General features: G+C 30.5%; 2 protein-coding genes across 2 annotated transcripts; both read left to right on the top strand.

Annotated features, from left to right (window-relative positions):
- The first annotated feature begins 10,491 nt into the window (after nucleotides 1-10,491).
- LOC115889920 (cuticle protein 64-like) lies at nucleotides 10,492-11,159 on the top strand. The gene has a single exon (XM_030910016.1). It carries the CDS (start codon nucleotides 10,696-10,698, stop codon nucleotides 11,029-11,031), a length of 336 nt encoding a protein of 111 aa, XP_030765876.1. The 5' UTR covers nucleotides 10,492-10,695; the 3' UTR covers nucleotides 11,032-11,159.
- Nucleotides 11,160-14,480: 3,321 nt separating this feature from the next.
- Nucleotides 14,481-26,657, top strand: LOC115889924 (cilia- and flagella-associated protein 299-like). Its single transcript, XM_030910025.1, has 5 exons — nucleotides 14,481-14,726; nucleotides 18,123-18,282; nucleotides 19,222-19,358; nucleotides 22,009-22,185; nucleotides 26,516-26,657. The coding sequence occupies exons 1-5, from the start codon at nucleotides 14,570-14,572 to the stop codon at nucleotides 26,599-26,601; spliced, it is 717 nt and encodes a 238-aa protein (XP_030765885.1). The 5' UTR covers nucleotides 14,481-14,569; the 3' UTR covers nucleotides 26,602-26,657.
- Nucleotides 26,658-27,335: the final 678 nt, after the last annotated feature.

Genomic DNA, 27,335 nt, shown 5'->3' with positions numbered 1-27,335 from the left:
TTTTGCCGATTTTCATAGTCTCTTTTTAAAAATTGTACTTTTAAGCACAAACAGTTGTTTTAAAAACTAAATTTTTGAATTTTGAATTTTTTTTTGTGTGTTGAAAATATGCCGAAGCATTTAAACAGTCGAAGCAAAGAGCTTATAGCTTGCCTGATAAACTATTTTGAATGAGAACTTGACAATAAATCAAACAATAAATGTCCTTTATTACACTTGACCAGGGGCGGGAAAGTGAAATAGCAAAAGCGGTTCCACCGTTTCCACGGAAATCTCAAATAAAATAGTTCCAGCCTTAGCCACTAGGTGGTAGTGCAATTAATTTTTAGGTTAAGAAGTTGCTACTAGTTATTGCCAGATGGCGTTAAATTAGAATTTTTTTTGTAGTTTCCATAGTTTCCAACGGCCATTGTCATATTATTGTCAAATTCTCAAAAAATATCATAATATCAAACCTCATAATATTATCAAAATGTTTTTCAAACTATAATTTGTTATATGTGTTTTAATTAGACAATTCCTTTTGTTTGTGGCCCTAAAAATATAATGTAAGTCTTTTATTTTTGCCATCATTTAAGTACCTATTTATATTTACTCCATTTACAAAACTTTGGGCGTATTACGTTGGTCTTGTTTTATTATAATAAACTATGTTTAAATATTTGAGTTATAAATGAAAACTTTAAATAATAAATAATATTTCACATGTTTGGCTTTAATTTTATTTAATAATCGTATAAATTATAGGTACTGTTAAATCTTATTTTTTACACATCACAACGATACTTGTTATTAGTATTGTTGAATTTGTGTAAAAAATAAGATTTAATAATCAAATTTTATTATTTTAGAGTAAAATTCAATAAATAAGCTCATTTAAAAAGCCCGCGCTTCGACCCATTTAAAACAAGCCCTGCTCAATAGATGGCGCCACTTCTGTAGGACCATTTTTGAGTATGGCAGAGTCCATTCTTTTTCTAGCTAGGTATATTCTTTGCACTTGACTGCAATGAGAGAAGTATGTTTGATCGGTAAGCACTATACCACTTTCAAAATGATTTCTACTTATTTTCGATTTGTAAGAAGTAGCTTCTGCTTTTAATTTAAATATTTCTTCTTTGAGTGTTGGTGACTACTGTTCATATCATAACTCTATGTTTTTATTTCATTTTTTATTTTTAATATAAAATCTTTTTTTATTTCTATAATATATAATATAAAACAATGTACAAACAAGGTACTTCTTAGATCTGATATTGGATTGAATGGCTGAAGGTTAAGCCATCTGCAAAATGTCTTATCCCTCGCTTTTTTCTAATATCGTGTCGATATATACACTTTGCTAGATCCTAATCTCCCATTGTATTTTAAATACGCAATTACTATTGCAAACGTTAGCATAATTACTTAAACGAGATGCTGTTATTCTTTCTGCTAGTACTTGTTCTTCTCGTTGGTATCTTATCTTTATTACGAAGCCATTTGCATCTTACATATAGCTATGAGGGATTATTCAATAGATCTTAAGGCTCATTTGAATAATTGTCAGTTTAATGATTTTTTTGGAGAAATCATCCAAACTGATCAGTGTAGATTATCTCTAATAATAATTTTTTTTCTCCGGATTAAATATGCCCCAGGGTACTTATAAAATTATGGCATTATTTCATTCAAAAATATTTAAAATATACAGGGTGTTAAAAATACTGTATCTAACTTTAGTGGATGATTCTATATAAAAAAAAATTACAGTAAAAGCATACAGGAATTTCAACAAATGATATAAAAAACTATATTTTTTTACGTTGACACCCTGTATATGAAGTCGACTCTTTTAAATAAAATCTTCGATTTTTGTTCCTTTTATTTTTAATATTATCTTTTGATTAGGTTTAATTTCCATTGGCGTAACTACAGGGGTGCCCGGGGGTGCCGGCCCCCCCGTATTATATTAACAACTTTTGTTTTTTAATCCAAAAAAAAGTTACCAATTTTCTCAATCAAAATATTTGGTCCTGAAAAGGACCTTCGTTTTCCCATGTTCGTCAAGGTAGGTAATGGGTAAACGGTAAAAAAACAGGATAATGAAATTTAAAAAATTACAAAAATTGTTCAAAAGTGCCTCCCTCTTGCATTAAACCAAACGATCATAAAATCCCCTCCTCACATTGGATAACATATCTGGGGTGACAGTGTCAAAGGCATTAAATATTTTCTGCCTTAACTGCTCCAAGTTTTGAATTTCTTCATGGCCGTAAATTTTAGATCTTATGTACCCCCATAAAAAGAAATAATTCACCGAGAAGTCAGGTGAAATTAAACGTCAGTCTAAACAAAACTGTCAGTTTTGAAAACTTGTCAAAATTTGGACACACGCTAAATGGACTTGATTTTCCTATGTCTCGAAGTCTGTGGACTTTTCTGGATAATCTCACAGTAATTTAATAGATTGCTCGTCATATTATATCAGCTCGTAGGAGATTAGGAAAAAAAAGATATTTATAGTATAAAAAATTAATTTATTTAACAAAATTTAATTAAAGATGTGACAAAATAGTTACATTTCTATTAGTTCTATCGGACTTTTTTCGACTATATAAATCTTTATTTTTTGTAAACTTTAATGCATAAAATATTTTCAATCTAATAAATAATTTAATGATATAAATAAGAGGAAATTTCTCACATAGGTGGTCAAATTCTATAGTTTTCATTATATCAAACAGCCTCTGAATGTTTTCTTCAGTGCAAAACTCATCAAAATTTAATATAAATAATTTTTCCAGCCTGTAAATAAAATTAACAAATTTTTCCATTTTCATGATCAAAGGCTTTTAAATGGGTAAATAATTTCGAGTTATCCAGAGATTCGGATTCTTTCGCAAATTTTAGACAAATATCACATTGATGTATTTGAAGACCCTTTTTAATGATGTAGTCAAACATAATTAAAGGCATTTTGAGTTGAAAACATTTCTCAGAGGCTGTTTGATATAATGAAAACTCGAGTGAAAACTATAAAATTTGACCACCCATGTGAGAAATTTCCTCTTATTATCATTAAATGATTATTAGATTGAAAATATTTGATGTATTAAAGTTTACAAATAAAGATTTATATAGTCGAAAAAAGTCCGATAGAACCAATAGAAAGGTAACTATTTTGTCACATTTTTAATTAAATTTTGTTAAATAAATTAATTTTTTATACTATAAATATCTTTTTTTTCCTTCTAAATAAACACATTTGCATCCCATTTTAAATAAGATATACAAATTACCAAAACTTAGAAATAACAGTTCAAAAGTTCAACAAAAATCCTACACGCGTTTTTAAAAATAAACATATAACCACGCACTATGTCATTCCAGCAAGCGAATACGATACAGCATAGGTTTCCGGACTAAACGACTGGTGTATTTACACCACTCAATAGGCGTGTCGGGTTTGCCGAGCGGTTTCCGATGCAGTCGCTTTCTTTCGCATCTGTTATAGGTAATTTGTGGCTACGTATTAATTTTTATTTGCTTGTGATGCAGTAAAACTGACGTTTTCTAGTTTTGTTTCGAAAATTTTTTTAGAAAATTTGTAGGTATTTAAGTAATCTAGGGGAAGACGGTTTGATAACCAGGTCTATGAAATTTAGTGATAGAGAAATTCATGTAAACGTTTTATTCAAAAAATGTGTTTTTTAAATTATTTTTCATTTTTAAAAAAACAAAAGCACTAGCCCCCCCCCCCAGGCCCATCCCAGGATAAATTGCTAGTTGCGCTAATGTTAATTTCATACTATTTTTTAATTTTTAAATAGAGATAAAGATCTAATTTACAGTGCTTGTCAACCATAAAATTTATTTTTAACACCTAGTTTCTCATTTATAACATAATAATTACATTAACATCATATTAACCTTAATAAATCATTAATTTATAAATATCTTACCTGTTTATAATGTTCATATGTTAAGTGGTTGGCAATAACACACTTATATTTTTTCAAATTTATTTAAAAATAAAAGAACTTGTTCATGCATTATGACGTAGGTTACCTATCTGTATTAAACAACTATTTAATACATTACAAAATGTAGGTACGCTTTGTAGGATTTTTGAGCAATAGTTGTTAAGTTGTCAACCTTAAAATATAACAAAAACGTTCTTTATAGTACTTTATAGTACGATTTCGAAATTGTTTAGCAATAATATTCGTGTATTAAAATGTGGATTATACGTCAACAATGAATGGGAACCATACGCTATACCGTATAGGTTTCTTTTGTTGTGTAAACAAATTTTTGGATATAATGACATAAAAATTGCTTTATTCCTGAATTTGGTAATTAAGTAATAAAGTTACAGATTTTAATTGGTTATAAAAAAATATTCTGAATTTAATTAAGATTTCTTAAAATCTTTACACGCAGAAAAATTAACTTATAATACTTTAAAATAGCTTTCTATAAAATATAAGAATTTCTCAAACAATAAAATAAAAACAAAAAATATGCTTAGATTACTAAAAATAATTTTATTCAAAAATTGGTTTTATTTTATTCTTATAAATTTGAATTTAATAAAAGATATTGATTTTGAATTTAATAAAAGAAATTATTGATTATATTACAGTTTAGTAAATTTTTGTACTTTGAACTCAAAATCCTGGTATATTTTAAGAGAAGGTTTACCAAAGATAGGAACTATATCTGGAATACCATGGATAACCATACCAGTAGGACCATGGTCTGTAGTAGGGATACGAGTAATATCCAGTGGGTCCTGCAATAAAAAAAATAAATACATATTTTTATGTTTGTTTATACAGGGTAAGTCTTAAATAAGTGCAAATATTTTTAAACGGTAATATATTTCGTAATATATTTTTGCAAAGAAAATCAATATTTGGTGTTTTTTTAATTTAATTTTTGGTAAAAAAACATAATATTTTCATAATATGGCAACATGGATAATAGATTAAATTTACCAGAAAAAGAAAACAGAAAAGATTCAGTTCATCGCTGTCGTTTATATGTAAAATTATATGGGAAATGTCATCGATGTTAATTTCCAAGCCAACTAGACGCCGTTTTTTTTCAAAAATACGGTACCAGATTATATACATAATATATTTGAGTTTCTCTAGAATTTTTATTCAATGAGTTTACAATAAAAATAAATTTTACCTGAGACTGGATAACCAGAGTAATAGGTTGGATCAGGGGCAGCCAAGACCAACAAAACCGCACACAAACCAATCAAAATAACTTTCAACATATTTTTTTTCTGTTCTACTTCCTGGCTAACTTAATTTAAAATAACCACAAACACGGAAAATATTTAGTTTTATACTTATGTCCCCTATAAGTAGGTATAAATATAATATGGAAAAATGTATATAATTGTTTAATAATATTATGCAAAAAAAATTCTAGTGCTCCAGTTTTGTAACGACGATGCCCCTATGATCAGGTCGACGTCATTAAGTATTGAATTCGCCAATTACATGTAAATACGCCTATTATTTTCATTATTGGTCTTTTTTCAGGCTCTTATAATGTAGTAATTATTGTTTATAAGGTGTTACATAGTTCTGCGACTTGACCAAAGTGTGTTTTCAGCTTTTTCTTACTCAACTGTTTAAAAATTGTCTGTTTAGGTTTTGTTATGTGTATCTTTACATCAAAATTTAATAGCCTTTAAAAAGGCTTGTTTATTTTATATCATTATATAGGGTTGTTTACCACATACGACACGGAGTATTGTAGGTAAACGATTAGATTTTTACGAATTGTAAGTTTTGGGTTCGTTGAAGGACTATTAGAGCTACAATTTAAAAATATTTTTACAAGATACAGAGTGTCCCAAATAAATAAAAAATATCAAAGTTTTATTTTTTTAAACACCCTATATATTATTACATTTTTAGTTTCTACGATTAAAATAAAGGTAAATTTGATTAAGATTTATTACACTTAAACCTTACCGTTTATGAAATATTTTCAATTTTGTGAAATTGCAGTATAAATTTTAAGGCTTCATTTCTCCGAGAGTATTAACTTTTTTAATACTAAATATTTACTGAAGTGTATTTATTGATCAGTTATTGTGTTGCAATAATAAAAACTTTACTACCTTATAGAGAGTCTCTAAAAATTTATTTTAAATAATTACTAGCTTTAAACGGCAATAACTTGTTTGATTTAAATGGAACACCCTGTATATTTTATGAGAATGAGATGCACAATTTAATTGTCTATCAAATTGTATTATACCGTATTTTACCTATCTCTTCAAGTTTCCGTAGAAAATGCATTTTCTTGTAATTTAGAACTCATTTATCAATATACCCATGGAATACTGACATTTTAGATTATATTTTTAAAGATGTACCAACTTTTTAAAGAGTACAGATACTAATATTGTCGATATAGTTCGTTTATTTCATTAAAAAATAAAAAAAAACTCTTTAAATATTTGTCAAAGAGGACCAATTAATATGATTCCAGTATTCAAACTACATTAATTGACTGTTTGCGTTGATTAATAATAATTGCTTCAAATACTAAAAAGTTGAATTATGTATGTGTATTAGACAGTGTGGTAAAAAGTAACACCTTAAAAATGATATTTAATTTTTTGGCAAATGCTTATTTATAACAACAGATACGTTCATTTTCATAACTTATTATTATATTGATTTCTGATTCAAATCCACATTTATTTAGAATAATTTATTAACGAACACAATTAAGTATGTAGTTAATTAGTATTTGGGCGGAAATACTGGTGGTATATTATTTAATTAATGATATACTCTTTTATAAAGATTTAAATAGTTTTCTTTTTGCATACAAATGGGCTAGTAATATTATCGTTTTACTAGAAACGATAATATTACTAGCCTGTACATTTTGTACATTTGTTGTTTTAAAAATAATCTAAAATGTCAATATTCCATGGGTATATTGATAAATGAGGTCTAAATTATAAGAAAATGCATTTTCTACGAAAACTTGAAGGAATAGGTAAGAAGTGGTATAATACAATTTAATAGACAATTAAATTGTGCATCTCATTCTCATAAAATATACAGGATGTTCCATTTAAATCAAACAAGTTATTGTCGTTTAAAACTAGTAATTATTTAAAATAAAGTTTTAGACACTCTGTATAAGGTAGTATAATTTTTATTATTGCAACACAATAACTGATCAATAAATAAACTACAGTAAATATTTAGTATTAAAAACTTTGATATCCCCGGAGAAATGAAGCCTTAAAATTTATACTGCAATTTCGCAAAATTGAAAATATTTCAGAAACGGTAAGGTTTAAGTGTAATAAACCTTAATCAAATTTACCTTTATTTTAATCGTAGAAACTAAAAATGCAATAATATACAGGGTGTTCTATTTAAAAAATACAACTTTGATATTTTTTATTTATTTGGGACACTCTGTATCTTGTAAAAATATTTTTAAATTGTAGCTCTAATAGTCCTTCAACGAACTCAAAACAATTTGTAAAAATCTAATCGTTTAGCTACAATACTCCGTGTCGTATGTGGTGAACAACCCTGTATATAAAACGAAATTTTGTACCCAAGATATTCAAAAAAGCTGATATAAACAGACAAAAATGCTTTAGATTGACGCTTATTTACCAGTTAAAGTTTATTATTATAAATTATTAAGAAACACATTTTTTCGCACTTTTTTATTTAAATATTACTAAATTTTGTTATTGGTATACAGGGTGTCCCAAGCTGTGCGTTCATTAGAAGTTTCTAGAGAATTACAATTTCTAGATTGGAGATTTTTAGCACATCGTTGTTTCACAACGAGGTCTATTGATTTAAAATATTTTCAATAGGCGCCACTTCCGGAAATACCGGAAGTTGACAGCAACTTTTTTATTTTAAATGGGTGCCCCCATTTTTTATTATATACTTAAATTCCCTGTAAAATTTTATGAATTTTGATATTAAACACTCTATAAACAAATATTTAACATTTTTGGACAAAAAACTGCCTGTCAAAAAATGTATATTCTCTAACCCTCAAATTTAGTGATTACCACAGTCTCCGCGGCTATTATTATATGACATTCAAACAATTTGATTTTTGAAATAGATAGCCACATGTTTTCTCTTTATGGGCACCCATTTAAAATAAGAAAGTTACTGTCAACTTCCGGTATTTCCGGAAGTGCCGCCATATTGAAAATATTTTTAATCAATAGATCTTTTTTGTGAAACAATGATGTGCTAAAAATCTTCTATCTAGAAATTGTAGTTCTCTAGAAACTTCTAATGCACGCTCAGCCTGGGCCACCCTGTACAATGTGTTTTTCTTTATCAATAATTTATAACAAGAATTGAAAAATCATATAGTCGTATAATTGACAACATCTTACCAAAAAAACATTACAGTTTTAGGACATTAAAAGCTCTTAAAATCCTTGATAAAAAAATTCGTCTGTTTTTTCAAAAATCTTCGGAAGTATGCGAAATTTTAAACACTTTAAAGTGAAATTGAACAACTTTACCCTCATTTAACCGATCGGACTAGTGAAATAGACTCTTAATAAATATTTTTATATTAAGTCTAGATCTATGAATTCAACTATATAGTGGAGCGCCCAGAGACTTTTACCTCGGAATTCAATTACTGTTAATATATTAATGTGAAACCTTCTGTATTGTGTTTTATAGATAAAATACTAAAATGTTTACCCATTTTTTTTTGTTGCTTTTAATTTTTTATTTTAGTAAATTCTTAATTATTTCCTTCTTAATATTTTGATTTTTTAAATTCTTTTTCTAAGTAAATTTATTGAAATAAATAAATCTAATGCATATTATGCACCTATTCTGCTCATATTCTAATCATTGAAATTTTGATTGAAATCGAATTATACAGGGTGGCGCGTCATATGCGACGCGGTTTTTGCAAGGAGAACAAAAGTTTGTATTGAAGTGAAATTTTCTCAGCTTATGTAAGTCAATTTAAAGTATTTTCTAAAATTATGTAGAGTTCTACAGGGTGTCCCCAAAAAAAGTTACACATCAAAGTTATGTTTTTTGTAATGGAGCACCCTATATATTAATTGATTTTTGGATTCTAGTAAAAAAATAAAGGTTTGTTTCATTAGAAAATTATCTGACTAAAATGTATAGTTTTTGAAATACATTCACCGGCACGAAATATGGGCACTTTAAAACTTTGATGTATTTTAAAGGTTAATATATTTTATTTTAATAGGTCGATTTTGATGATTTTTTAAGCAGTGTGTTGCCAAATTATTTGACTTCTTAGTATCTGTTTCAAAATTAAAAATGAAACTCCCTATCTGTTAATTATACGAGGGAAAACAAAATGTTGATATTTTTGATGAAAGTTTAAAACACCCTCTGAAATACGTTAAAGCAGCAAGAAATTTAAAAAATATTTTACCATCTAGATACATCCTTTCTCGATGGTTTGTTTTTTGGTTCATCTCATTAGCTTTATTTTTGTTGGAAATATTCGGTTTTAAAGAAGGCACTAACCTTTTTCGTAATTTTTACATTAAGACCATGCCTTTGCTTTTGGGCCTAGTCAACACATCTAGTAAGTTCTGGTCCCGAAACAGGCCTTCTTGACATAATATTTGCTTTATTTAATCTTCTTCTTGTAGTCCGTTAGTTAATATGTACGGTTCTTAAGTGCAATTCATTATCAATTTGAAAAGCTGACAAACGGCGCGGCGGTTTCTTAGAGATAAACTTACAATAAGTCGATCGTCTCGATTAGAAGTTCTCATACGAAGGTTCCCGGACGTCCAGATTGACGTCCTCATGGACGTGGTCATAATTCAAAAACCACTTAGTATACTCTATGGTATTAAGGTATTTTTGGAACCAGAATTTTATAGCAAAATTCACTAAACTCGAATAAATAAATGATATATATATTTGACTCTCCCCGTATATCTATAAAAATATTTTTGAAATGTGAACTACCATTAAACATATATTTTGTAAAAGGTTTGGAGTGAAAATCTCAAATAAAAATCCTGATACAGAGCTTTTCCGGAAAAACGGAGCCATCTTGTTTGTATGTATTTGTATATGTTTGTGTTTATTTAAAATACTACTAAAATGAAAGCAACGAATTTAAATAGGTAAACTTTGTAATATATCTTATTAACAATACAATGCAAAACGTTTTATAAAAATTCGTTCACAGTAAATGAATTCCGAGGTTTGTATCTCATAAGGGCTTAAAGCACTCCACCAATATTAATTAACAATTTGACCAAAAATAAACATAAATATTGTAATACTTCCTACACAACCATATAAAAACAATAATTACAGAGAATGTTTATTAGTTAATTTAGACATTAGGCCTTATCTACATAAGATAAGGCATTGTAAATACAACGAAAATCGACTTAATAACACTGGCCAGTCACCTCGTTTCTTATATTCTCAAATATTTTTGGCGGCCATCGTCACCAGTCGATCGTGTAAAAAACAAAGCCTCATTCATATTTCCCATTAATACAAACAACGCACACACATTTCGAAATATCCTACGTCCAAGAAGATAATTGGCTTCTTCGTATAAATACGGTACTCCAGCAGTACTTTGCATCACACCACTTTTGCATTCCTTCGAGCAATACGTTAAAGAATTTTTTTTCATCAAAAAATGTTCGTGAAAATTTCCGTGCTATTTTTCGCAATTATGTCGTTCGTTTCAAGTGCACCAGCACCCGGGTTCCTTGGAGAGTACCATGGAGTACCCGCTGCAACCTCGTACTCGTCTAGAATCGATATTCATGGACCAGACTACGTGAAAACCTACGCTTCAGCACCTGTGATAACGAAAACTGTCGTGGCCACACCAATTGTGAAGGCTGTGGTACCTGCTGTGTACCATGAACCTTTAGTGGCTGGGTATGGAGGTTATGGATATGGTCTGAGTCACGATTACGGATTAGGGTATGGAGTGGGTTATGGATATGGTATTGGGCACCATTACTGAAGAGAAGGGATCAAGTATTTTTTTTTAAACCGTGATGTATTTTATGTAAATAGTTTATTTGTGTTTATGTGTGTTAAGTTATATTATTTTTGTATGATAAATAAATGCGCCAGTTTGTATTAATATGAGTATTGTGTATATTTTTCCTTTCAGTTTAATATAAAAAAAAAACATGCCAAAAAAGCATTAGGGTTATTTTTTTTAATTTTATTTATTTCGCTGACTTTTTTCTCTAATATTGAGTTATGCAGTCTTTAAAGCGTTAAACATTCAATATAAGCTTTAAGAAACAAGAAAGGGTATATTCACAAATTAATATTTCAAGGAATTTATTACTAGAAGAAAAAAATATTGTGCTGGGTTGGCTTGGTTTTTATGTAATGTGACAAATAAATAAAGCTGTCTCATTAGTTGTCAGTTTTGAGTCAATATTTTCAATTCTTATTTGTCGATTGCTGATTGAATTGGAGCCAGAAATGGCTCAAAACGAAATAAGTAAATTACCAACAGATATTTAGGCTGAGGCAACAAACGCCATATCCAAACTACTTCCATTTAAATCCCGAATAACTTATGAAAACGAATACAAACATTTTCAAAAATGGAAGCAATTAAGAAACGTACGAGAAGAAATAAAGTTTTTAACCTATCCTCGCTGTTAAAGTATCATTTAATCTACCTTTGCGGTTACACTACTATTTTTAATAGATATAAGGCAATATAAAATATATTCCACCCCTAGTTTCGGTAGTTTCATCCCCTTAAAGGTGGAATTTCCGAAAGTTGCTTCTTAGTGATCAATTACGCCGCTTAAGAGACCTCTGTGCAAAATTTCGTACTATTAGAACAGATTTTAACAGCTTATTATGCAACCTTCTATCCCTAATTTCAACCCCTTAGCGGTCGAATTTCCAAAAATCTTTTCTCAGTGCTTTTTGCTTCTCTTTTCTTTATTTAGTGCCACCGAAGTTAGATACACTATTTTTTTGACACCCTGTATAATCTATGAATATCTTTGGGACTATAGCAAAGAATATGCCTAGCTAGAAAAAGAATGGACACTGCCATACTGAAAAATGGTCCTATAGAAGTGGCGCCATCTACTGAGTAGGGCTTGTTTTAAACGGATTGAAGCGCGGGCTTTTTAAATGAGCGTATTTATTGAATTTTACTCTAAAATAATTAAATTTGATTATTAAATCTTATTTTTTACACAAATTCAACAATACTAATAACAAGTATCGTTGTGATGTGTAAAAAATAAGATTTAACAGTATAATTTATACAATTATTAAACAAAATTAAAGCCAAACATGTGTAAATGGTTTTATTATTTAAAGTTTTTATTTATAAGTCAAATATTTAAACATCGTTTATTATAATAAAACAAGACCAACGTAACACGCTCAAAGTTTTGTAAATGGAGTAAATATAAATAGGTACTTAAATCATGGCAAAAATAAATGACTTACATTATATTTTTAGGGCCACAAACAAAAGGAATTGTCTAATTAAAACACATATAACAAATTATAGTTTGAAAAACGTTTTGATAATCATTTGATAATATTATGATTGGCGCTATGACAACGACAATATTTTTTGAGAATTTGAAAATAGTATGACAATGGCCGTTGGAAACTATGGAAACTACAAAAAAAATCTGATTTAACGCCATCTGGCAATAACTAGTAGCAACTTCTTAACCTAAAAATTAATTGCACTACCACCTAGCGCCTGAGGCTGGAACTATTTTATTTGAAATTTCCGTGGAAACGGTGGGACCGCTTTTACTATTTCACTTTCCCACCCCTGGACTATAGTGTCCAAATTGTTCTGTCATAACACAGCTTTTAAAACTTATTAAATATGGATTGATTTACAAATTCATAAAAATATTGTCAAGTTGTTTAGGATATATGGCTACTTTTATATTTAAAAAATTAAACATATATTTTTCAGTCATTTTGAAAAACCAGGGCAATAATTCCAAAATATGACCTTGTCCCAACATATAGTTGTTAGGGCTCGTACTAGGAACAATATCGTGATTTAATAGTCTTTTTGACTAGTAAATCACAATAGTGTCCTTGAAGTGAAATCGTTTACTGTACTTATTGATGCTATTAAACAAAAATAACAAAATTAATTACACTTTTGACTTTGTTATCTGTTAAAAATATATTTTTTTCGGGATAAACGGATAATTTAAATTAAATAACAGAACCAACGTTATTAATAGAACAAAAAAATAATGTTGGATCGTACTTATTAATCTTGCTTATTATTAAGTTGAAAATGGGTGTGTTGCTTTATTTAAATTTTGTATATCTCTATAAACAAAAACAAATTGCTGTTCGCTGATAAATGAATTAGTTGAGTACCGCTGAACGGATAAGTCTAATTATATTTTTGTAATATTCCAAAGTTAAGCGTCCATTTCACTTGTTAAAAATAAGTAATAAATATGTTTGTTTTGTCACGGCAACTATGATGTTATAGCGTAATTGTATTAAAAATTAGGGTAAAAATAGAAAAAATTGGAATAAATCGCAAACTATTAAAAATAGGTATATGACATACTTAATAAAAGTTGAAGAGCTTTGCAAAATCTATCAGAAAAAATGAAAATATATAGGGTGTACTATTTAAAAAATTGGAGATTTTTAAATTTTAAGTAGTTGAAATTCATAAATATATTTTGAATACCCTGTAGCATTTAACTAAAATATCTTAACATATATCTTCTTTTTAATCTCTATAGAAATCTCATACCAAATTTTGGTATTCCAACTTCAGAAACAATGGTACAACTGACAATTTTTTACCACACTGCAATTTAAAATTTGTATAAACAAATTTAAATATTACAAAAACTATTAATTTTAGGTATATAACATTATATATAAAAAAGTTATAGAATTTTACGCAGAATCCAAAAATAAAATAAAAAATAGGGTGTTGCATTTAAAAAAATATGTGTTATATCCGCCACACATTTTTGAAGGACCCTGTATACTCTATAATAATTTTAAAATGTGTATCTTAACCTTCCCTATAACTTTTGTATTTAACATTTTTTTGTAAACCTCGAAACAAATGAGATAATGGACTTTATTCTATCGTTGACTCACCCTGTACAGCGTAATATACTCTTAAACTCAGGATGCTATATAAAGTTCTTTGATTATTCTTAGACCTGGTTAAACAGTAAATGGTATGCAACGTTTATACCCTTGAGGAGGGTTCATTTATTCAAAGAAACCTGGATTTAAGAAGAAATTAAAGAGTAGAGAAAATGATCTATCATACTATTTTCTAATTCCAGTGATAAATTTGAGATTTAAAGACCTATGTATATTCTGACCAGCAATAAAGTGGTGATATATGCAATGATTTTATTGTCACACGGTATATTTAAAACGTTTTTAATGACATTGAAACAATAATCATTTATTTTTAGACATTCGCAGATTATTATTGACACATTGTCATCTACTTGGTTCATAATTTTCCTCATTTTTTTTTCAAAAATATAATGGCTCGATTATTTTTAAAGGCAACACCCCAAATTGAAGCAGACAGAAATTTGTTACGTTTTAGTTCCTACGAAGAGTACCTAGATTCGTTGAGTACCACCCAAGATGCCTGTTATCTACAGAGTGTTGAAGCTTCAAGAGTTATAGCAAACTTAGGTACGAATATAATTAAAATAATCCTTTTAAACATTATTAATATTAAACTAATTATTTTTAAACGTTTTAATAATTTACAATATCATTTTTTTAGTTTCCTCATATTATATACCTAGCCCAATATAATTACTGTTGTCTTTATACCTAATTGATCTTGATTTTAATAGTTTAATAAATGGAATATTTTAGTAGGGCAAAAATTATTATTTAAATTTATTATGTTCAAATATATTTGATAATTAGTCATTTGGCCTTGATAGTTTTCTTAAAAATGTTTTTGTTTTGTAAAATTATCATGAATTTCTGCTTAATTTAACATTATTATTGAAAACATATTAGAAAATAACGTATTAACAATTTTTATCATATTAAACATAATCAGAAAAAACTGATATTTTTGTTTTCACTAATTTTTCTTATTTTTTTGCATCGCTATCAGAGATTTTATTTTAAGCCAATTTAATTTAAAAACAAAATTGAAAGCTGTGTTCCAGGATATTCTTTACTGTCTCTGAAACGGCTTTACAGAAGTTAATTATAGTTTGTAAACCTAAGGTATGTCATTTAATTGAAATTAACATTGAATTAATAATAAAATTTCGGGAGACGATAATGCAATTTTATTGTCGTGTATAAAACAATATTTTTTTCCATAGCGAGATACGTTTTAAAAATATTCAGAAATTATTATTTCAAGGAATTTATTACGAGCAGAAAAATATTGCGCTGGGTTGGCGTTGGTTTCTATGCAATTTGACAAATAAATAAAGCTGTCTCTTTAGTTGTCAGTTTTGAGCATAGACAAACAAATAAAAAGAGACTGACAAATCTCATGGTAAAGAGTGGGACCACGTTCCCGTAGCGCAACTCGCGCAAGAATAACAATTTTGAAACCAATTAGCAGGACCATGGCAGGACGTACGTCTTTATTGCTATCTTTCTTTATTATGTGTGCTTTATATGAAAAAGAAAGAGATAGGTATAAAACGTATCGTAAGACATTATCGCACATTCTAGCTGGCGGAAAATTTAAATTAGCCATTATTAGTAGTATTCTTTCATTCTGAAACTGAAAATTTTCACTTAAACTGATTTATTCCCTATACCACGTAAAGGGAACGTGGTGTAGGGAATAAATCAGTTTAAGTGAAAATTTGTAGTTTCTTTCAGAACGAAAGAATACTACTATTATAAGGGAAATTATAAAAAAAGCAAAAATTTTACTGTTTTATAGACATATTTATTTATACATAAAAATAAATAAACTTTTTATAATATAATAACAAAAAATAACAGTGTTTATTCCACCCACCTACCAATTTTAAATGCAGAAAAACTGACTGTTGCAGGAAACGATCGGCAATTTTTTAAAGGGCATTAAAATCTCATTTTCGAGAAAAAACTGCCTAATTGCAATAACAAAGTGAATATCAAGCAAAGAAGACTTTACGAGAATCATGATCCTGAACCATTTTCAAGTCCAGTTTTAATCCTAAAACAAAAGTAAATTAGGTATATTAATAAAGTTTCTGGTTACTATAAACCAGCTATAAACTACCTACCCAAAAAATTAAAAAAATTAATTGTATTAATTTGTTATGTTAAGAGAGATTCGAAATATTTTTGACACTACTACTTCTACTTTTTTCTTAATAAGATGATAAATATAACTACACTTACTTTTATTTTACCGGGTGTCTTTAACATATCTATCAGAGAAAGGGGGCACCGATACATATAGAAAATATATAATACTGGCTCCTGCAGCAAATAAAATAACAAATAGTATAACCTAAAATTATAAGTAACAAAATATAAATACCTATATGTAACAAAGGAATTTGTTCCCTATCCATATTCATAAGTCAATAAAATGGAGAGTTTAGAAAAAAAGGTAAATCACCAAAAGAAAAATTAACAAACATGACGAATTGTCATGATGTTGTCATCTTGGTTGTCATAATGACGAAAACGAAAGGGGATTGTTCTAATTTCTATTTAGAAATTACGTTTTATATGGCTGCTTCTTTCTCTCTTGTTATATTAGAATGAGATAGTGGGCCTAATAGATGCAATGCGCAGATCAACATAAATAGAACGAAATTTTGCGTTCTGAGTTGCGCTACGGGAACGTTGTCCCTCTCTTTGCCATTTAATTTGCCAGTCTCTTTTTATTTGTTTCTCTATGGTTTTGAGTCAATATTTTTTAATTCTCTTTCATGTCGATTGCTGATTGAATTGGAGCCAGAAATGGCTCAAAACGAAATAAGTAAATTACCAACAGATATTTAGGCTGAGGCAACAAACGCCATATCCAAACTACTTTCATTTAAATCCCGAATAACTTATGAAAAGGAATACAAACATTTTCAAAAATGGAAGCAATTAAAAAACGTACAAGAAGAAATAAAGTTTTTAACCTATCCTCGCTGTTAAAGTATCATTTAATAACTAAATAAGTACTATTTTATCTACTATTTTTGATAGATATAAGGCAATTTTAACAGTTGCTATGGAAAACAAAATTAAAATGACTTAAAATGTACCTAGTAGCTTAGTCGCAATTAATAATTTTATTACACTTGGTGTTATTTTCTACGATTTATCTGGAATTTATTGAAATATATTATTAAAAATATTTTTGCACTTATTATTAGGAACTTTGTTTCTGGTAATACATTTTCAAAATAAGCATTTCCTGTCATATATTTATTACTTTTTTTTAAATTTATTAATAACAAACATTCTTATTGAGATAATTTTCGCACCAATGCGACTAATAAATTGCCTTCTTTGTATCCTTTTTTACTTTTTCATATTATGGTTATTATTAAAAATCCTCAATAAGGTCTATGCATAAAGAACTTAACTATAAGTACGATCCAAGGTTCAACGGCAAGGCTACATCTTTGACTTAAATCCGTTTTTATGAAAAAAAGCACGTTAATATGTTGCAATAATAAGATTATTGTTGTGGTAACAGGTATATACTAATCTATTTTAAATTTCTGTTATTTATTGTTAGTAATTATTTCAAGAATATCATTTTTAGCTGATCACTAAGCCCGACTGTTTGAATATAGTGATATTTTAGTTGCCTACCTGCTAAACTTCATTTTTATATAGATGTGTATTTCTTTAAATCTTGGATTTAATATTGTTTTAAATTATAACATATATTATACAGAGTCACTTATCAAGACTGTGCCTTTTTAAAATATCCAATATCCATGGCATCAATATAAATCACTCTATCATAAAATAAGGCCCAAAAGGACTAAAAAAAAAATAAAAATTATAAAATTTTATTTTTTTCTCTAAAATGCAGAATATCATATTGTTAAAAATATCTTTGCCTAGAGTATATATATATGCTAATTTTTTTTCAAATTTCAGGTTATAGAAGTTCTGGAGAAACACTTAGCCGCGAACAGTTTGAAAGAAGACTTGCTGCTGTTTTGAGCTACTTGTATCCACCGTACAAAGCTTATGAACTTTCCAGTGAGGGTTTTATAAAGTCTGACTCTGACCCTATTTTGAGAGATTTATCATCTAGGTAAAACCGTTGTTTAAATGGTAATAGACTCGTCATAATTAGGCAACACAGAAACACAGAGAGTTACAAAAGTATTTCAATAATTTCACTCATATACTCGGTTTTTCTGAAAAGTGACTCATTCCTATAACTTTTTGGATCTATAAACGAGATTTTGTACATTAGTATATGACATAAATCAGGATTGAAGATATTCAATTGTTTTCGGTCACTTCCTGTTTCACCGGAAATGACTACAACTTTTGATTTTTAAATGGCACTCTCGATATTTCTTTACTTTGTTCGATAGAAGATGACGCCCTGAATAGATTGACATATTATATGTCAAATTTTGACATTTTTGCATACGGTTTATTTGAAATTGTAACATGCGGCTTATAACGACAATTTGACTCGAAATATCTGGAGTGTGTGGTACCAAATTATGCGTAAAAAATGCTTGTTCCTAATATACTAATGAGCCACCATCGTTCCATTTGAAAAAATTGAGATGTGATTAAAAATACGATTTGGGCATCTTTTAACCGGCCAGAATAAGACACGAAAAATATTAGACTATCAAATATATTTTCTTAAGGATCATTGATTAAACATTTGTGTTTTTAACACGGCCATACCGCTCCAGATTAAAATTTACAAAAACAAAATTAAGTAAAAATGTCAAAAGTTGACATACGATATGTCATTTTATTCAGAGTGTCATTTTCTCCGGAATGGAGTAAAAAAATAACGAGGGTACCATTTAAAAAGCAAAATTTGTAGTCATTTCCGGCGAAACAGGAAGTGACCGAAAACAATTGAATACGTCATTCAATACTAATTTATATGTTATATACTAACATACCAAATCTTTAAAAAAATGAAATTTTATGTAGTAAAATCCAATATACAATTTTTTATTTTTTTGAGTGATAACAATTTTTTTTTAATAAATTATAGAGAACGAGCCAATAGGATAGGAGTTCTGTCCACGATCATATTTTTAAGAGTTTTTTCAAAAGCCGGCATTGAAGTCTCGGGATTCATCGACTATACAGAGAGACTGACGAAAGAAGACTTCAAACCAATATTTAAAGGTGAGTTAGTACTTTTATTTGCACTAACATTTGAAGGGTCCAGGGGAAACTTGATAAGCGCTAATTTCTTAATTTTATGATTTTACCAGATTATTAGCAAGTCTAATTGATCCCTACAAAATGTATAAACTTTGCAGGGCAATATGTTGTTAAATCTCATGATATATGCATAGTAAAAATATAGTATGAATATAAAATATAAAAAATATGAATATACAGGGTGAGTTTCCTACGATGTTCTCTATGGGTATCTCGGAAACTACTAGAGATAGAGAGTCGGTTAAATGGGGAAAGAATTGCAGTTTTGTGGGGTCATAAATATGCTCCTTTCAGATTTTTGAAAAAGTTCATGGCTTACTACATATTTCGAAAAAATCACATCCTTAATGAGACTGTGTCCTCCGTTTTCTTCTAAAGCCTGTCATTTTTGACATATGACAATATGTCAAACATACGTTTTTTTAAATGGAAACCATAGTTGGCCACGATTTCATAAAAAGTGCCATTTTTTAAGCTTTTCAGCGATATAAGGTATAATATGTTTTCTTCGAAAAATTACTGAGTTATAGCCAATTCTTATTATTTTTAAATAATTTCACTTAGTCATGGAAACAAGTTCAATCGCCGTTGCTCTCAGAAATGTGAAGCTGTCACATCCAAACTTTGTAAATTAAAATAAACAAAAATTGTAAATATGAATTTTTCAAATGAAGAAAAGCGTGTAGATACTCGCGCATCAATAATAGTTGCATGACTTTCATTATGACTGTTCCAAAATATCTTTGAAACAGAAAATCCATTTTTCTTAAGAAATACGTTTAGGGTGTTGTAAACCATCTTATCGCTCCAGATGGTGGCCATAAGATGGTACCCACTTGACAATACCCTACGCTTTCTAAATTTCCAAAAAAGACAGTTCCCACGATTCGCTCACAGAGTGCAGATGCCCAAAAAATATAATTCTCGTTTGCTCTCTCTTATGCCTTTCGGGTCGGTTTATCAAAAACACCGAAAGAGCTAAAATTTAATACTCGATTGAGCTCGAATTAATTTCTATTATCTCTATCTCTATTTAGATAATAAGTTAAGTGTAAAGTTGTTGTTACCAGTTGAAGTTGTTTTGGTTTGAAGTCAGTGTAAATTTATTTACGGGAATCCAACCAACCTGAAAATAGACATAATCAAGCTGTTGACAGGTGCCAGTAAACCCAAAAAATACAGTCCCCAACAACACTCTCATAAATTGTGTAGCGGCAAGATTACCGCACAATGACTCCCCCCAATGAAAGAAATGTTAAAAATTATTTATATCATAATTATGCAAACTCAGGGATAGGAAGAGGTGGACCAATTGCATGGGCCTTCTTGATCATCTGACCTATACATTTTAGATTTTTTTATGCGGTATGGTTAACAATAAAGTTTACAAAAGAACTTATGAATTAAGAGAGGCACTCGAATTGGCGATACGAGAGAAGTTTAATTAAGTCGACCGGTCCTTCTGTGAGAATAGGTAGTAATTCAGTTTTAAAAAGATGCAACTCAAAACAATGGCGGATTTTTTGAACACTTTCTAAACTAACTTAAAGTGTATGCAGTGATATTATTTTTTTAAGTTTTAGTTTGTGTAATGTAAATTGTAAGCTTTTAGAAGTAGTAGGCTTTTTGAAAGTAGCCAAGAAAGATAAGAATTGGCAATAACTAAATTTAACTTTTCTAACATGTCTTTAAAACCGTTCTCTAAGAAAAGTAACATTCACTGGTTAACGCATCCTCGAAAATGTATGGTCAAGAAAAGTTGAACCAAGCGTGTAGGAGCTTTTCTTCATTTGAAAAATTCATATTTACAATTTTTGCTTATTTTAATTTACAAAGTTTGGATGTGACAACTTGACATTTCTGAGAGCAAAGGCGATTAAACTTGTTTCCATGGCTAACTAAGTGAAATTGTTAAAAAAGTATAGAATTGGCTAACTCAGTAATTTTTCGAATAACTCAGTTTCAATAACTCAGTAATTTTTCGAAGAAAACATATTATAGCTTATATCGCTGAAAAGCTTAAAAAATGACGCTTTTTATGAAATCATGGCCAACTATGGTTTCCATTTAAAAAAAACATATGTTTGACATATTGTCATATTGTAAATATGTCACAAATGACAGGCTTTAGAAGAAAACGGAGGACACAGTCTCATTAAGGATGTGATTATCTACAACTTTTATCTCAAAACTTTTTGTCTAAAATAGCTTATAATGGAATTAGGGGCAATTTTTAAAATAGCCGAAATTTGTTTTTTTCCAAATATCTAGTAAGCCATGAACTTTTTCAAAAATCTGAAAGGCGCCTATTTATGACCCCACAAAACTACAATTCTTTCCTCATTTAACCGACTTTCTATCTCTAGTAGTTTTCGAGATACCCATAGAGAACATCGTAGGAAACTCACCCTGTATAAATATTGTATAGAATACACGGCAAGAACCTGATAACTACCAGCCGTCCAGTGCTCTTCTGTAAGAAGTTCTGTTCTAGCTAGATCGTTTGCTTCTTCATTACCTTCAAACTCTTGGCCCACTGATATTACAGATATCTAAGTTCAAAAAAAGATCAAAAAACTTGACCAAACATAAATCACTTCTTGCATTTTAGGTGAAAAGAAGTTGATGCCAAAGAGATTTGACTTGGGTTTCTTCCACTGGAAATCTGGCGATGTAGTTTCCAACGACTCGCTCAACTACAAAGTGATGCAACATCCCCAGAAAGGGCTGATATTCCAGAACAGGTTCGATAGGAAAATTATCAACCCTGATCCAGCTTGTGAACCAGGTACGAACTGTTATTGTGACAAACTCACTAGAGCATTTTGCTCCGAACGAACCAAACGAGCCGAGCGCGCAGAGCCGAATTCGGCAAATGAATACGTGTTCGCGAGCAAAATTTCACCGAACCGAGCGCGCCAAACATTTTCGCCGGCTTGTCGGTACGTGTATTTTGCTCAAAGGGGATGCGTTGTTCAGTGGGTACGGAGGTTCGTTGCGTTCATGGTGTTCGTCCTATTCGGAGCATTCGCGGCTAAAAATTTTCGTTGTTTTGATTTTTCTTTGCTCAAACGAAATGGTGTGGAATAGAGAAAAGTGCCTTCAGTTAATAGATATTTATGAACAATATCCAGTGCTTTGTATAATCCAAAGGATGAATTATACTATAATAAAGTTAAGAAGTTTGATGCGTGGAGGCAGATAGATGAGATCATGGGATGTGTTTCTGGAGAAGCAAAGAAAAAAATTGAAAGTCTTCTGGCAAGTTTCAGAAGAGAGAAGGCGAAAGGAAAAAAATCTATTGGAACGGGAAAAGGTACATTTACACACTCGCTGCAGAACGGTGACCTAGAGATTCAAAGCGCGAATAAAAATTAAATACAACTGAACGTGGGAACACAGCGAACGTAACAAGCACTCTGAACATCGCGATCTTTTCCGTACTGAGTTCGTTCGTGCGCGCTCGGCTCACTTGGTTCGTTCGGACCAAAATGCTCTAGTGAGTACGCACCTTTACATATTGTAATCGCAAAACATTTTCCGATGCACGTCATCAATCATATCGACATTGACACTAAAATCTATAAACCTGACTAATTGAAATGTTGGCAAAAATGTTTAAATTTGTTGTATAATTTAAGATATCGAGCAGCTCTTCATTTTCAAGCGATCTCTTGAAACAAGAGGGGTCAACAGTACGATAATTTGCTGGTTTTGGGAAATGCTCTCAACACGAACAGTAGAGGCTGAGATAAGTACCAAAACTGTAGTTGTTAAAACAACGCAAGGAACTCCACAAGGTGGAGTGACCTCCCCCCTACTGTGGAGCTTGGTAGTGGATGAACTACTGGAAGAATTAACTCTAGCGGGAATACACTGCATAGGGTACGCAGATGACATAGTCATCACTGCACGGGGGAAACATGAAGGCACCCTGTGTGATATTATCCAAAGAGGACTCCGCATCGCTGAGAGATGGTGCAGGACTGTCGGGCTGAGTATTAACTCAGATAAAACCGCAGTAGTGCCATTCAAAGCGAAGTTTGAAAAACTTGAAAAGAATCCATCTAGATGGAAAGAAATACTGCCATCACAGAAAGTGAAATATCTGGGAATAACCCTGGATAGTAAACTTCTCTGGAACAGGCATATTAAGAACATTACCAGCAAAGCCACAAAGGCTCTCATGATATGCAGAAGACTGGCGGGAAATAGGCTAACATTTTGCGCTGGATGTATACCATGATAGTAAGACCCATGATTACTTATGGAGCAGTTGCTTGGTATACAAAACTAGAGCAACGTACAGCAAGGCAAAACCTGTGCAAAGTACAGAGACTGGCATGTATCTGCATCACAGGTGCCATGAGAACATGTCCAACAGCAGCAATGGAGGTCATTCTAGACCTAACACCACTGCACATTGTCGTCGGTAGTTATGCCAATGCGACAATGATTAGAATGGTTACTGACGGAAACAGTACTGGGAGAATTTTTCAGGTCAGGGGCTTGGAACACCCTCAAAAAGAAAATTCCACTTCTCCAACTCCAGTGGATGACATACCAAGAATTTACAATTTTGAGAAACACCTCACTGTAGTATTGAGTAATAAAAAGGATTGGGAAGAAAGAAACGCTTACTCAGCATATAAAAGACCATACCATCACGTGGTATACTGATGCTTACAAAACCAAAGCAGGGACAGGGATAGGAGTATTTGGGCCGAAAACTGAATACTCCGAACCAATGGGCACCTACCCCAGTATCCTTCAGGCAGAAATTTGCGCTATCGAAAGATGCGTGCAATTTATCTTAGATAGGAACTATCGAAAACAGGACATTGCCATCCTATCCGATAGTCAAGCAGCACTTAACGCGATCAACTCAGTAACCATCAATTCGAAGTTGGTCAAAGAATGCCCAGAGAAGCTCAACAAATTAGGCAAAGAAAATAAAGTCTTCCTACTCTGGGTGCCTGCTCACCAAGGGATAGAAGGCAATGAAAAAGCAAATGATCTAGCTAGAAAAGGAGCGAACACTCCACTAATTGGACCAGAACCGTTCTGTTTTCCAAACGGGAACCAACTGAAAGCGGAACTGAAGAATCTGGAAGACTCCATACGTAACTTGGAATGGGTGTCCTCCAACGGTCTAAGACACTCGAAAAAGTTCGTTAGAACTTATGACCGAGAAAAATCAAAGGTTTTCCTTGATTTAAGTAAAAACAATCTTCGGATTGTCACGGGGTTTCTAACAGGACACTGTCTCCTCAACGAACACCTCAGTGGGCTGAAACTGAGAAACAACGGCGAATGTAGATTTTGTGGGGAAAATGGGGAAACACCAGAACACCTTATCACTGAGTGCGCCGAGACGACGACCATTCGTGCCATGAACCTTGGTACGTCTGATGTCGAGGATGGAGAGCTGGCCTCTGTGGAGCCGTCTCAGATACTGGCTTTTCTTAAAGCCCTGAGACTGTATGATGAGTTATAACTCGTTATAACTCAAGAAAGGGGAACACACAATAGATCTATAAGGTCCCGGTGATTAACTCCCCTCCTAAACATTCTACATTCTACAGCTCTTCATTTTACTTTATAGAGCGAATGATTGTAACAGATATTTTATTTAGATTAAAGCTGCAAAAATTAGTTTTAAACGAATTTTATTATCGCTATGTTGGTCACATTGCGCCGTGTTCAGCAATCTTGTCCTTTATTATTTGACAATTATCCTAGTCAGTCATTATTTTGTATAATATCGTGTTGTTATTGAATCTTTGTGAGTAATTCTCGTTTTTTTCCTATTTTCATTGTCTTTTTTAAAAATTGCACATTTAAACACAAACAGTCCTTTTAAGAAATAAATTTTCGAGTTTTTGTATTGCATTTCTTGAAATTCTGTGTTGAAAATATACCGAAGCATTTAAACAGTCGAAGCAAAGAGCTTGTAGCTTCCCTGTTTTTTTAAACTATTTTGAACGAGAACGTGACAATAAAGGCGGAATTACATTACTGCCACGTCACATGAGTTCACATGCTATCACAGTAAAAGTGAGTTCACGTGTGGTTTAAAGGAAACACATTAGTATCACGTGGTTCTTTCATATTATGCGCATTTTATTATGAACCGAAAGCCATTTCTCGTTCGTTCAGCGTTCTTCTCAAGTTTAACAACTTAGGTCGTATACTTAACGTAATAATGAATCAAATAAATAGTTCTTCATCTTCATCTTCTGAGTTTGAAAAAGATTTTGAAAAACATATGTGCTTCACTTGTGGTTGCTGATACTATTAAAACTAGGCAATGGGTTCATGATATTAATTTGAAAAGAGAGTAATTTGTTGATCAGTTATTGTAAAGCACGTCGTGTAAACGTACTTTTTCTATTAGAATTTCTTCCATTTTACAAGCCTCACGTTTTCACGCCTCACGAAATTGATGTTAAAACAGAATATTTGAGCGCGAAACAGCTCGCAATATTACGTGATTTCACATGAATTCCCCAAGTGACAATAATGTGTTCACCCATGATGTGTTGATTAATAAAATAAATGCAAAACATCGGTCTCATCAAATTTACTGCTCATGTGTGTTCACGTGAATTCACGTGACGTGATAATAATGTAATTCCGCCTTAAAGGTCCTTTTTACCCTGGACTGCAGTCAGAAAAGTAAGTTTGATTGATAAGTACATTATACCACTTTCAAAGTTAGTTTCTATTAAATTCTGATTATTAGTTTGTGCTTTAATAGCACCCTCTTACTTGTTGTTACCACATATGGCATTTGTAAGATCAATAAATAAATAACCCATAATAACGCTTGTAATAATCTTCATAATGCACTAGTTTTTGCCAATATGTAATAAATAAAATAAGCTATAAAACAAATAAATCAATTAATCACTAAAATATTAGTTATTAAATTAAAAATAAAACGTAAAACTCTTTAAAAAATGATGTAATAAATATGTTGTCTGTCAATTTTAAATTAAGAATCATCTCATAAATCAATCACAATCTCGCAGCACCTTGTCACTCAAAATTGATGACGTGCATCTGAAATTGTTTTGCGATTACCGTAGATTAATAGTTAAGTTTTTATTTTACAGGTGCAAATACTTCAAGAAAAAGAGTATACACTTCGCTGTACCAGCTGTGCATACTATTTGATCATGTGGTTCGGCAAAGGATATAAATTTACAGCTTTTAATGCAAATTACATCATAAATAAAACTATTTTTTTACACTAAATGTAATAATTGTTCTTTCTAGAATAGAGTGATTTTTTTCAGTGTTTTTGTTTGTTCAGTTTTTCTAGGCATTCTTTGACCAACTTTGAATTGATGGTTACTGAGTTGATCGCTTCTAGGGCTGCTTGATTATCAGATAAGATGGTTATTTCTTTTTTCCGGTAGTTTCTATACAGGGTGCTACAAATTCGGGGTACGAGTATTGGTATCTCGATAACCGTAATAGATACGTTCACCAAGACGCCATCAAAAAGACTTACGAAGAAGTAAATTATTATTTTTCTTGTAAAACAATATCTGCAAGAAATCAAGCGTCAAACCGCACAAACTGACTTTGAACTTAAAATTCCTGAAGCATTTTTAATAAATAATAATTATATTATTTTCGTTTTTGTTGTATTCCTCGTATGCGTTGTATTACTCAATATTTGTGGTAAACCAAAGAGCATATTTTAATAGAATTCAATATTTATCATTAATACATATATTTGATTTTTTTACTGTTATAGTTATTATATTATTAGCTATTTATAGTTATGTATCTATTAACCATTTAAAATAAGAAAATTGTTGTCAACTTTCGGTATTTCCGGAAGTGCCGCCATATTGAGAATATTTTTAATCGATAGATCTCATTGTAAAACAGTGATGCGCAAAAAATCTCCGATCTAGATATTGT

This window comes from Sitophilus oryzae, unplaced genomic scaffold (assembly GCF_002938485.1).
Source record: "Sitophilus oryzae breed Bouriz unplaced genomic scaffold, Soryzae_2.0 scaffold_857_pilon_pilon, whole genome shotgun sequence".
Taxonomy (NCBI): domain Eukaryota; kingdom Metazoa; phylum Arthropoda; class Insecta; order Coleoptera; family Curculionidae; genus Sitophilus; species Sitophilus oryzae.
Note: the sequence above shows the minus strand (reverse complement) of the source record. Positions and strands in the feature narration are given on the sequence as shown.